The 14,118-nt window shown below is 39.5% G+C and overlaps 1 protein-coding gene across 1 annotated transcript; it reads left to right on the top strand.

The window, feature by feature from the left end:
- Positions 1–204: 204 nt before the first annotated feature.
- MCOLN3 (mucolipin TRP cation channel 3) lies at positions 205–13,918 on the top strand. The gene is made up of 13 exons (XM_080349245.1): positions 205–673; positions 2,337–2,504; positions 3,023–3,176; positions 3,666–3,750; positions 3,831–3,927; positions 4,528–4,627; positions 6,627–6,739; positions 6,820–6,969; positions 8,903–9,004; positions 9,116–9,238; positions 9,771–9,977; positions 10,331–10,460; positions 12,180–13,918. The coding sequence occupies exons 1-13, from the start codon at positions 404–406 to the stop codon at positions 12,197–12,199; spliced, it is 1,719 nt and encodes a 572-aa protein (XP_080205371.1). The 5' UTR covers positions 205–403; the 3' UTR covers positions 12,200–13,918.
- The last annotated feature ends 200 nt before the right edge of the window (positions 13,919–14,118 follow it).

Here is a 14,118-nt window from a genome sequence, read left to right as displayed (position 1 = left end):
GACAGCAGGCTGACAGCAGGGGAAAATACTAGCTACAGAAGTAGATAAGTTTTCCAGAAGAGTGAATGCTCATGAGAGGCTTTTGTTTTTCTTTTGGACACAAAAGGAAATGAGTCAGGATGTCTTGCATGTGTGGTGTTATTGGCAAGTGAGAGAGGAAGAAGTTTTCAGCAAGTGACTCCATAATTCCAGAGAGACAGAAATTCTACTATTAAATAAATGTTCTGATAGCCTGTCTACAAATTTAAGAGCTTGCCCAATCTTTTCTTTGGGTTCTGCAGAACATGTGCAATATTCTGAGGAAAGGATTAAACTCAGTGTAATGTGCAAGTGCCTTTCAGAGAAGACAAACATATTTGGAGTCCAGGTTGTCAGTGCAAACTGATCTGATGCTGCTGTATTCATGCTTGCATGTTTTCCAGCTGACAAGTACTTCATTTCAGAAATGGAAAACCCTGAATTGTCTGTGAGCAGCTGCAGCACTCACGATGATGGAAGTCTTTGCAGCTACAAACGACACCCATCAGTATGTCAGGAGGAGCTTCTAGAAGATCAGCTTAGAAGGAAATTAAAATTCTTCTTCATGAACCCATGTGAGAAATTCTGGGCCCGGGGCAGGAAACCTTGGAAACTTGGGATTCAGCTACTCAAAATAGCAATGGTTACTGTTCAGGTGAGTAACTACAGAAGCAGAGACTCTTCCTAGCCCGTGGAAGTCAAATGAGTGCAGGTGACAAATGCTATTCATGGGGTGAGTCAGAAAGAGGGAGAGGACAGACTGAAAAACTATCTTAGTTGCATATATGTAGCTTAGATCTCAGATGGCATAATTTTTTCCTAAAACTGTTGACTGAAAAAATAGCTTTCCTAAGAGCAGAGGTAGAAGGCACCATGCTTAATGGCTCAACTTGACTTTTTTACTTTACTTTTCCCACCTGCCGTCCATGGATGGCATCCTTATACGTCTGTTCTCCCCAGTACCTTCTTAACTCAGAGTGCATTCATGTTCAAGGGAAGGAGCAGTTGCTTGTGTTTCAATATCACATAAGAACTGAAATTGGTAGCCGTTTCGTGATATTTGTGTGTGTCTTGTGTATGGTATACAAACTCTTGTTTCCAAAAAAAAAACAAACCCAGAAATTCTGTCCTACTCTTCTCACTCAGCCTTGCACCATAGATTTCATGTGGTACCAGTGCTACAACAATACAAGTCTAGAGAAGAATGTTTTCCACAGTTGCATGAATGATGGGATGAGTTGCAGAAATAATAGTTTTCCTGCTATACATCTGGCAGCATGTTTGTATCTCTTATCACTTCAATTTAAAAAGTGCCATCATCCTCTGATTGTCATCTGTCCCGTTTTGCGACTAGAAATAAAATTTGACGGTGAAAGAATATAAATAGGAAATAAACTAATGCTGATGTAGCCTTTTCAGAGGATATCTGCCTATAGGTAATTCAGTCTTAGCACTGTTGGTTTGCTGCTGTATTCCCATGTGCCTAGCACACCGAGCTGGCCCACAGACCTTTTTAGTATCTCTATAACAGAGTTAACCTTATCAAAACCTACATACCCAGTTTGCATTGTGGCCATAAAACTCATCTGTAGACTACTGATTCAGACTTATCTCTGATGAGCTTCTTCACAATACTCCTGACACTAGATTTGAAACAATAGTCACTAAAGAGAATTGTGAGCTCCCACAAACAATACATCACATTCTTCTAGAAATCTCTTCAGCCTGGATAGTAATTAGCAAGGTTTTGTGCTAACATTTTGTGAACGGTTGAAATAACTTCTGAGGCTGTTTAAAAAATGTATCCTGTTACAAGCACAGTTTTGATCAGTCATCCTCAAAGCAACTTTCGCTGAAACCGGAGGGAGAAATGTTTGTTTTTCTGAGTTGTCCTCAATTTGCCTTTTGTGTGCTGAAGTAAGGACTTCAAGGTGGAGCCTGGTTAAGTCCAGTCCTGCCTTTTTGGCTGAAGAACACTGATATTCCCCAGGGCAAGTGATATTAATGTCAGGCTGAACTAACAAAGCATGTTTAACAGTATATAGGTAGCTTGAATTTGAGATGGTATCCTTTTCTTTGTAAAAATGCGATTCCTTGGCCAAGATGCTGGTAAACATGTTAAAGGAGCATTCTTGAAACCCATTGTTTCCTGAAGCCAAGCTTTCTTTTGACCAGCTGTGAAATGGAGTAGCCTGCACGTAACTGCCCTGTCTAGCAACAAGATGAAAGAGTGGCTGTCTGCAGGACAGGATTCCTTTCCTTTGTTAATCCAGAATCCGACTTCGACTTTGAACAGGAAATACAAATGTGTTTTTCAGCTGGTGATTTTTGGATTAACCAATCAAATGGTGGTTGCCTTCAAAGAAGAGAACACTGTCGCATTCAAACATCTCTTCCTGAAAGGATACATGGACAGAATGGATGATACCTATGCTGTATACACACAAACAGATGTTTATGACCAGATATTCTTTGCAATAAACCAGGTAAGGATTATTGCTGCAATGTATACAATATATATGCTCTTTACCTGGGTATCTTTTCTTCTTCCACCTTCCCTGATGGAGTCTGAAATTCAACTTTTGTGCAATTGCCTAAGCGTTGACTCATTTATGTTTTCTGTCATTGCCAGAGCATTGTACTTGTGGCAACATCCTTAAAACTAACCAGCGTACTAATTCTGCAGTAAATGCAGTCCTCGAATTTGAGCCACAGTTCTTGGCAAGTAACAAGTTAGGCTTTCTAGTAAGGATTATAAAGAGGAAAAAAATAAGCCAAAAGTATTTAAGTTCAGTTCCTGCACTTACTGTTTTTGTCAAATACCTTTAAGTATTTGAGGACTCAGCTGTAGTGTGGTGTAGGTTTCAGAACTCTTCAGATGACCTTTTAAGTAAAAAAGATGGGGTCTGGCACAGATCCAAACACTTCTGTTTGGGTTTGTTTGTTTTTCAGAGAATAACAGTTTTGGTGCTGTCTAAGTTGGTTTCTCTGTTCTGAACTTTAGTACTTGCAGCTGCCCAACATCTCTGTTGGAAACCATGCTTATGAGAAGAGGGGAGCAGAAGAGACAGCTCTGGCTGTGTGTCAGCAGTTCTACAAGCGAGGAACCATCTGTCCTGGAAATGACACCTTTGATATAGACCCAGAGATTGTGACTGGTGATGAATCTGTTCTATTGTATCAGTTCTTTGGGAGGAGGGACCCTGCATTTATGATAAATTATTTTAAAAAAACCCACAGTACTCTACAGTCCTATCACGCTATCTGTATTGAACTTAACCACCAGCCAAAACTCGTAAGAAAACTACTATGTAACTAACCTATAGCCCCCACCTCCAAGGTAACAGTCTTTTATGTCTACTGCCACAAAGCAAGTGATGTGTGGTTAGCACTAATGGCCATGTAATGCAAGTATTTTGGGCTAATTTCAGGAGCCTTCCCTGTGTATTCACAATGAATAACCTGGCTGGTGTTCAGGGAAGCCAATGTGTTTGTCAACTAGCTTCTCAAATGATGCCTCACTTAAGCGTGCTATCTTGTCTGGTGCAGTCAACAGCTCTTTCCAGCCTCGGCAGTGGGAAAGGCAGATTACAGTTACAGAGCGTGTTAACCCATGAGATATTGTTGTCAGTACTTCTCCATTGCAGACTGCTTGTACATTGAGCCAATGATGCCATCAGACAACACAACAGTGGGAAAGCACAATTTGAATTTCACTCTGGATTTCCACAGGTGAGGAGGAATCAGCACCTCCTGTATTGTGTTATTTGTGCATTTTCACTGTGAAAAGCTAATACAAAGCTCCATTGCAGACTGGTGGCAGTGCAGCTCATGTTCAATCTGAAGGCAATCAACCTCCAGACAGTTCGTCACCACGAGCTCCCCGACTGTTACGATTTCACTCTGACGGTACGTGGAAGGATGTCACGTGTCTTTCAGTTCAAAATGAGAAACCATTCTTGCTGGTTTACTGTTTTCAGTCAGTGCAGATGCTTTCTGAAGAGTGTTGGGCACCAGTGACTGTCCCCAGTGGTGTCTGGATTACTCTGTCATGGCTTAGTGTACCCTGTAAATAACCACCAGTTGTGACTGTGGGAGGTTCAGCTTTGAGTGTTCATGATGGGGTCCTGAAGCTTGGTGTATGACCTTTTGTACTCTAATCCATCTGAAGTATAACAATAGCATAAACCTCTTTTATTTAGAGAGATGCTTCTAGGAAAGATTGTTTTCAGATCATAGAGGAATGAGGCTGTAGTTAAAAGAATTTCGCCTAGTATCTAGTTGATCAAGCAATTTGTGGCAAATACATGATTCACTAGGTTTGTCTTTCACTTTGACAACATTAATTTGAATTGAGTTACTTTAAGCTTAAACAACTTTTGTAACTTCTCCCCTAGGAGAATTATTCTGAATCATTATGCAAGCTCAGCAATACAGTGTGCTACGTATGTAATGGTTTAACTTTAAAAAGACATGTGTTTTTTTGTTGTTGTTGTTTTGTTAATACAGATAGTGTTTGATAATAAAGCACATAGTGGAAGAATTAAAATAAGTCTAGACAACAACATAGCGATCAGGGAATGTAAAGACTGGCATGTCTCTGGATCAAGTAAGTGACATAAGTGTGTTCAAGTTTTCATGCTAAACGTTTGCCACACTAGCACAATGTTTGTTAACCTAATTAATTAAATGGCGAGGCACTATTGACATACATTCTCTAGTGGATGTGCTCTAAATCCTGCTTTTCTTCAGAAATCAACCTCTGATCTGAAATCCTGGGAACCAGACACACCATTACTTTCTTTAGCAGTTCTCAAACCTTGCACCATTGATACTGTCAAACTGAAATTTTTTCACACCTTGCTGCGCATCCTTCTGGCTTTGGCTACTGAACTTAGGCTGCTCATTGCTTAAGGTAGGGCTGCGAACTACTCTTCTGGCACCAGGCATCAGAAGGACACATGATAGTGACCGAAAGCTGAAGCTGATTCACTCTTATTTCAGGACTTTGCTCCAGGAAAAATAAGGAAACACTATTGCTAAGGCTTGCTAGAGTGGAATGGCTAAAACACTTATTACTGCTGCTTAAATGTTGTTTGGTGTGTATTTGGGTGTAACCGAGATGCACAGCATGGTTATATAACCTATCTTAAATAGTTACTTACAAGAGCACCCTGTAACAGTTTTTGGGTCTGGTCAAAACATTGTATGAGGTTTTATTGACTAGAGGAAATAATCTCTTTAAAATCAGAAGTTTTCTGGGACCCTAAGCTCCACTTATTTTAATTTTTTTTTCTGAAGTAAGCAATAGGATGGATCAGCTCAATTTTTCTACTTGGCCACTTTCCCCTTTGCTTGCTTACATTAGGAAATGAAGAGCAGGTAGTGAAAAAAAAGGTTGGTTTTGGTTTGTTTTGGTTTGTTTTTTTTTAAGATCCAGACTGGAATTAATTTTAGGGAATTTAAGAGTACAAAACACACCACTTACACAAACCCATATTCCACTACCAACTAGCTTTGCTAGCTGCTGTGTTATAAATGCACACCAGATGGCACGCTACCTGTAAGAGATTGTTAGTGCAGCAGTACAAGAATATTTTGGTACCAGGCTTCTGTAATAATCCGCATTTGATACCTATGGCATTTGCCTCTATAACAATTTTCAAGATCATTTCCTAAAGCACCCTGTATTATTTTCTAAAAGCCAAGCAAAAATACAAAGATAATGATTGCAATTGGACAATAACAAGTTGTTGCTGTTCTGGACTGCACTGCAAACCCCACCTTAAATGACAACAGTACATGTGTTAGTGACTTTGGTATAAGTACAAAATACGTGGGCTTTTTCTGAGTAGTGCAGTTTGTGAAGTCAGCTAGAATGTCAGTATCCCATTTTGGAGAATTATCACATGTTCTTGAAAATTTAGCACTAATTTGTTTCAATCTTTTTCAAACAATAACTCTTTCAGCATTAGAAATCTAATGCTTATGCTGTCTCATCTAGTTTCAGCTAGTATGATGGGTATAAATCAGCCTGTATGATGGGTATAAAAACCAAAAATAGATCTAGTGGTAGATTTGGTGTGAAATTTGACCTTAGTTGATCAAGAATGTGAATTTTAGTAACATAAGAGATGGAGAATTCATGTCTAGCTCAACACTGGTCTTTTGTAGCTGCAAATTATAGGCACTTCTCTAGGACAGAAAACCTGTCTGATAGTCAATTAATGGTCTGGAAGAGATGATACTGTAAAGTTCCTGTGATATTTTTTTTTAGTTTATTATTTTACAAATGCTGTCACTCCAAAAGCCATTCTAGTGCTTGTAACATAGGCATCTTCCACCTCTGATTCTGAAGGGCTGTAAGAAGCACTCATACTCTGGTATATATTTGATGTGGTATCAACCTTCCTAAATTAACTGAAGTGGCATCTGCAGTGCAGATGCATTTGTGTGTCTCATGAAAATGTCAGATAAAGCTGTGATTTTTCTTAATTCAGTTGTATAAACATAGTTAACAGCAAAACTCGATTCTTACTTCAATACTCAAGATGGTCAACAAGATGAAATGCATTTGATTATAAACATATACATTTCTGTTCTTGCAGTACAGAAGAACACTCATTACATGATGATCTTTGATGCTTTTGTTATATTGACTTGTGTGGCCTCATTGATCCTTTGCACACGATCAGTGGTTAAAGGAATTTGGCTCCAAAGGGTGGGTATAACCCTTTCCTTGGAAAGCCTTCACGTCTTGTGTTAGTCTGGGTAACTTTTTTCTTTCCTTCTTTCCCCTAGGAATTTGTAAGCTTTTTCCTATATTATTATAAGAAAGAAGTATCTTTCAGTGATCAAATGGAATTTGTCAATGGATGGTACATCCTGATTGTCATCAGCGATGTCTTAACTATTGTGGGATCAACTCTGAAGATGGAGATACAAGCCAAGGTAAGATTCTTACAATGTCAGGTGGAAGAAAAACTGATTGTTCTGTCCCAGGGAGGCTTAAATCTCTCAGAGGACTTTAGGCTGGCCATACTTGATTCTCAGTGGCATGAAATTTTAAAATGCTACCTTCTCCTCTGCAATTATAATTGAGATGTGTTGTTTTCAGTTGTGAGATTTAAAAACACCAAATATCACTAGATATTATAGTTTTAATTATCTCTGCTCCTTTGTCACTCTATGGAATAAAATGAACTTCATCTCTGAAAGTTTAAGACTATTGACTTCCTCTCTTCCCAATTTAGGATGACTTATATTTACCTATTTGATGGCTTTTAAAAAATTTAGCATTTAACTTCCTTTTCCCCATTCAACAAGTGTTTAACTAGCACAGAGACCCTCGCCTTAAATATCACATTGCTGCATTTCCAGCCACAGCCAGGTAGAACCTTCAGTTTCTAAAATAAACCTGACATAGGGAAAAAAAGCCCCAAACCATATTTTGTACAGCCAGAGCTAGGGAAGAAAATTATTACAATACGCTATCCCAAAGCACTCTAATGTTCAGATAATGTAGCAAATCTGTAGCAGACTTTGCAGTGTGGCATTGCAACACAACAGACTTTGGACAGTAGTGATGAAAGGATGGGTCTGAAATCCATCTGGTGACAGCTTGACTATCATAAACAGCCTGTACAAATTGCCCTATCTTACCTTAGGAACTACAAACTCAGTTCTTAGGGGTAGAAAGAAGCTATGAGGAAACTGGCTAAGATAAGATATAATTCCATCTGCTTTGGGAGAAGTGAAGACAAGAACAAGATTGGAGTAACGTCTTGCATTTGGTATTCCAGTATCTTATGTATATAAATACATCTATTTATATATGCTTATTTTTCTAAGAGAGTATTTTACTGAAACTCTTCTCTACAGGTACATTTCACTTCATTTTGCAAGCCTTGTGGACCATAATAACAAGATCTTGTTCCATGTTACTGTGTGAAAGTTAATGGCTCAATAACAAGTTCACATTCAAGTAGCCTATATTTGCTTTCTGTCAAGCTGGAAATGAATTATGCTAATATAAAAGATTAACCAGCTATTAGAGGAATAAAACCAGAAAATAGTCAAACTTCTTAAGTAAGCTGTCATCATCCATTTTAGAGTAGAGCTGCAGTTCAGGGAACAGGGTATATGCTAACTTGGTTGAAAACAGGTCAGTATGTATAGGTGGAAAAAAACCAGTGAAGTGCTAATAAAATATAAATGAAGTTCTGGTTAGAATTAATTAGAAGGCAGTTAGTCTTCCTGATAATTTTCTACACCTCACAGTCCCCAGCTAGCTAACAAGATCCTCCTTAGCACTGACCTGAGCTCTGCTGACAGGTCGTGCTGTTTTTTAAAAACTGCTTTGCCTATGTACTGGAAGAACCTTCTCTGCTCTGTGGTTCTAAAGTCACATCTACACTGTCCGTGGGGATGCAGTGGAGACATTCCCAAGCTGCTCCAGGGAATCTGTCAATGCAGATTCCAGCAGCAGTCGCTGCAGGTCTGGAAGCAGCACAGGGCGTGTTTGCAGAGCTGCAGTGCAAGTCCTGCTGCGCCGGGTGCAGGGGCTCTCTGCTCTGTGCTGGCAGTGCCGCTGTGCTCTTGGCCTTGCAAATGAAGCTCATCTTGTCAGGATCTATAGTACAAACAGCCATACATAAAGGCCTGTGGAAGGAGTTACACTTGAAAGTGACCTTGCTCTGTGGTGGGACTTGCACTCTCTAATGCACATTGCCCCAAATTAACTTTTAATGGGAGAGATTGCCAAGGAAAGCAAGGTTTCTTAGCAGACCTTTGTAGTAATGAGAGGCACAACTGGAAACTATCAGTTGTTGTAATACTTGATTATTTTTTCTTCCTTTGTTTTTCTTCCTTTTTTATTTTTTAGAGTCTGACAAGTTACGATGTCTGTAGCATACTCCTAGGGACATCTACTATGCTTGTGTGGCTTGGAGTCATTCGCTACCTAGGTTTCTTTCAGAAGTATAATGTAAGGATCTCCTGGGATCTTCGTGCTGTTGGTATTTATTCTGTTTGTTGCTATAAGAGCACTGGAAGAAATGCCTGCTTGAATTCTAACTGTTTGCATCACTTTGTGCAGCTTCTTATCCTAACACTGCGAGCAGCATTACCCAATGTGATGAGGTTCTGCTGTTGCGCTGCTATGATCTACCTGGGCTATTGTTTTTGTGGATGGATTGTACTGGGACCATACCATGTGAAGGTAATATACTTAACATGAAAAAAAGACAACTTGAGTAGCAGAATGGATTCCTAACAACTAAGAGATTACTACTGTTGTCTTCTAACTTTCCATGTCAAGGTTTCCCTTAATACAAAAATAGTGCATCTTCAACATGACACTGCTCTGTTTGAGGAGTCTGACTTCCATGACTCAATCATACTTTCCTCAAGTTATGAAAGCTCTGAGTCAGAAGTAGAAACTGCTGTGACTCCCAATCACATGCTGGTATTTTGAGTAACAATTTTCATATTGTAGAACACCAGTGCCAGGGTAATTTATCTTCATCTCTTTTAAAAAGTGAAATTGGCTTATTTGAATTGAAGGTGTATGTGTACAGGAGGTGACAAACTGCTCATTCCTCAAATGTTTTACTGTTTGTACCTTGTCATACCCTGGGCGCACAGACAGATCTAGGGCAGCCAGCCATCAGCTGTGTATCTTCTTTGAGTTATGTACAGTCTTGAATCCAAATAAAGTGGCAATGGATGTGCTTGTCTTCCCTTCTCTCTAGTTTCGCTCTCTGAACATGGTTTCCGAATGCCTTTTTTCATTGATCAATGGAGATGACATGTTTGCCACCTTTGCAAAAATGCAGCAGAAAAGTTACCTGGTTTGGTTATTCAGTAGAATCTACCTCTACTCCTTCATCAGTCTGTTCATCTATATGGTGCTGAGTCTCTTCATTGCACTCATTACAGATACATATGAGACTGTCAAGGTAAGCATGGAATCTTTGTTTGGAATAAAAATGCCAGGTTGGTGCTATCAAGACTCTCTTCTCAATATTTTGAATTGCACTGCAGGCTAATTTAAAGAATAAATACAATGGCCACTTTTGATGGTGCAGAGCTATGACGAGGTTTTTAATCCCTCTCTACTTCAGTTTTCTTATCAGCCAGATTTCCTGCTCTAATGGAAGCTAAATATCTACCAAAAAGCAGTAATTTCATATTTGGTTCTGTGAATCTTCTAATTTCAGACTTGAGCAATGTCTGAAAAGTGGTGTGGGGAGGTTTTTGGTTATCGTGTGTTTTAGTCTTGTTAAATGTTTAACTACATATAAATTTTTAGCACTACCAGCAAGATGGCTTTCCAGAGACAGAACTTCAGAAATTTATATCACAGTGCAAAGACTTACCAAACTCCGGCAGGTACAGGTTAGAGGAGGAAAGCTCAGCATCTCTCTTCTGTTGTTGTAATGGTATGTACCCATAATAAAGTTATACATTAAGGTATATGCAAAAGCAACACACCACAAAATGTCCTTGGTATAACATTTGTGAAGAGTACTTAAATTTTGGGGGATGGATGGGAAAAAAACCCACAAAAATCCCAAACTATTTCTAATGCTCTAAAATGGAGCACTTTAGCAAAATGCCTGCAGTAAACAAACTGCTTAGGAGAGGCGAGGGAACTTTTAAATTAAGAATCACTTAACATATGAAAAATAATACTGCCAGTTAAGTGATATATACAGTAACTTGGGAATGCTGTACATGTAATGTACTCGCTACAATAAGCAGGACTTACAGAACTCATTCACTGTCATTTTATCCACCTTTTAATGATACCTTGGGCAGTAAGGTCTCCTAACTTAAATCGTAGCAGGCCTGAAATCTAGGGAAAAAGTCAGCTTGCCAAGGTTTTAAGACAGCATGCAGCTGAAGATGCAGCGCTTGGAAAAGCATTGCCTAACTTCCACTATGGAGAGCTTAATGCTTCAGTTAGTTGAAGTTTTGTTTCCTCAGGAATACTGATTGCAGGATATGTGGTTTATATTTAACCTGGCTGGCAGCAGCTCTGAGCCTTGCTTGCTGAACGGTCGCTTGGTAGGGGAGCCTTAAAATATTTGCAGCTTGATTAAAACCATCAAAAGCATTTGCAGCAACTTGGTATTGGGATTTTCTGGCGTGCTATATTGTTATATGCCAGATAGAATACATTTCTGAGGGGGGAGAGACAGGGGCATGTTTTAGAGCAGGGAGACAACAGAGCCTGTAGTGGGTCAGTCCAGAGCAAGAGCCAGTGTTCCGATCCAGTGCCTGCCTGGGGATGGAAGTGTGGGATGCAGCAGAGCCGGGCAGCTTGCTCCTGGGTAAAGGACACAAACACCTTAATATTTCCTTTTCTACACACAGTTTAACTAGGCAAGAAACCCAGTGTGAGGCAGGATGGGGTGCGGATTCAATACTTTTCCCACTGACTGTGAGGTGTGGATTGGGACTCTAGAAGAGCAGCTGAAAAGGAAAACTTGGTTACTCTCAAGCAACTTGTTCTTCTGGAGTATTGGGCAGTCAACTGCACCCTGGATTTGAACTGAGCTGTAGGCATTTAAGTGCCTCATTTGAGAGCCTTGTTTCCTAAATGGATTACCTACTCTCTAATGATTTTATCCTGGTGCCAAATGTCTTGATTCACGTGGATGCTTAGTATCACTCATGTTGGTGTTACAAACTGTTTTGGTTTTTAGGTTTTTTGTTTGTTTGTGTGTTTTTGTTGTTTTGTTTTTGTTTTTTAATCTAAAAATAGTGTATTTCTTTCTCTGGAAGCTAGACCAGGGGCTGATGTTGCAGTTGCCCATAAATACTGGACATTGTTCCATTAGCTCTGTACTGTGTCTTTCTGGTTTTACTTTGAAATAAATGATCTGTAGGAAGAAATAAAAGTATATCAAGCAGGATATTGCATTATCCGTTCTATGCTTTCACTCCTTAAATAATCATATGGTCCTACAGGACACACAAGGCTTCTCTTAATTCTTTCACTTTCAAAATCTTTTACGGTGGTTAATAGCAGTTTCTTATCAGTGTATGTCAAATTAGTAATTAAATAGTTCAGATACACTTTTAAGGTTCCTTGTGCAATGAAACTATTATTCCAATGCATGCACCTGACAACTTTTTCCTCTTCTCTTGTACAGGTTGTAGTGAACATACTTAATGCATTGTGGAAGTGTATCATGGAGGCTCTAAAGCAGCACACATTGCAAGAACTGGACAGTAGAGCTGGTGGAAAACCTTATACCTAAAGCCTGAATTTGCTTTTCTTGAAAAACAGTGTAAGCCTGTGGCAAGAAGCTTATCATGAATTTACAGTCTTTCTGATTAGGTGCTCTCACTGCTAGTTCAGGGGCTTTGGGGGTTTGTTTTTTATTAGCTTTGTTCTATTTTTTTTCCTCAGTTAAATTGTGCTAGAATGAAAAGGGCAATTAAAACCTGTCTGTGTTCAGAGACTTGGCTAGACTATGCAAGTAGACTAGAAATGCAGTCACTTTCACCTATAAGTAGAAATAATGCTGGACAATGGCAACTTTGAACACCAACATAACCCTCAGTACTGCAGGCACTATCGAGCTCTGCTGACCCATGACTGAGTGAACGAAAGCTCCCTCTAGAGCACTCCACATTTTTTTGTTTGTCTGCACTCATAGTAAAAATAAACTAAAAATATTAAATCAGGTGTAATTTGTTTTTGGAGACATAATGAGTTGATGCACAAGCCATTCAAATGTGGCTGAAAGCATAAACTAAGTATTTCTGTCAACAGAAGTACCACTTGATGTAAGTGGAAGTCTTTTCTCAGAAAGACCAGGGATATGCCAGGCCAGAACTGACGTCTGATGGATGAGCTAAGTGGAGAAATGCAGGTGTTCTCCTATATCCAGCGCTCAATAGGATCAGTTACAGTTTTCAGCCTCACAATGTGCTGACCTTATGTTTTTAAAGGAGAAGTCAGACAAAAGCACTTTCAAAATATCTATTTTTTTATTTGAATTCCTCCTCTGTACGTGTCTGTAAACCTGTGTTGACAGTCTGATTGCGGGGTGACAATAAAACCGCAGCAGATGTATTGTTAACCCTCTCTCCCCCACTTCCCCTGTCAGTCCCTCCCTCTCCCCCTTCCCACTCAGGACAGGCAATTGGGAGGGAAAGAAGGATGGAGAGAAGAGAGTTGGAAAAATTAAAAATGTTTTACTAATTCTACTAATAAGAATAGAGAAAATAATACAAAACATACAAAACCAAGCTTGAAAGTCTCAGCAACTGCAGAGCCGGCACCCGAAGTCCTGGACTGGGCTCTGCAGCCAGCCGGAGCTGGATTCGGTCTGTCACTAGGCCTCAGTTCGCAGGGATGACTAGCAAGGTCCTTTCCTAATGTCGGCCATAAGGAAGAGGGACAAGATCCTCGTGATCTCCCACTTTTATATGAAGCATTCACATGAATGGGATGTTATACTCTGTTGGTCAGTTTCTTGGTCACCTGTTTCTTGTTGCCCCTTTCACAAGAGGTGCATCCATGCTTATCAATAACTTCACATTCCATTGGTATGTTTACCAAAACATGTATCTGGTTCTCCAGGAAAGTGCAGCTAATATGAAGGCTTTAGCTGACAGACAAATTCACTAAAAGAGAAACTTGTTTTTAACAAAACCAGGACAACCTGAAATCTAAACAAAGTTAAACACACGTAAGATATGTCTCTGAAAGTCATATCTCTCCATGCTTTATGAACTGGATGTTTCTTACCAGCCTAATTACCAGGTAGTGCCAGTGCCTGTTTGAAACATTAGATACTATAAAAGTTCAATTTTTTCAACTTAGTTTATATACTTTGTTGATTGTGATACTGTTTAATGGATGCCTTAGTTTCTATAGCCTATTCACTCTGAGACTGGAATAGAAAACCGAAGGGAAGCATATTTTAGATAATTTGCATTTGTGAGCAACGTTCCTGTAGCTGTGTGTGACAATGCATAATGCTGTGCACCAAGGTGGAGGACACTAAATGTGTTCCGTCTGAATGTTTACACTTTGTAAATGTGCTACAATAAACACTTCCAGCTGCAGTAAGTATTGGG

This window comes from Nesoenas mayeri, assembly GCF_963082525.1.
Source record: "Nesoenas mayeri genome assembly, chromosome: 8".
Classification (NCBI taxonomy): domain Eukaryota; kingdom Metazoa; phylum Chordata; class Aves; order Columbiformes; family Columbidae; genus Nesoenas; species Nesoenas mayeri.
This window is presented reverse-complemented; position numbering and strand designations above follow the sequence as displayed.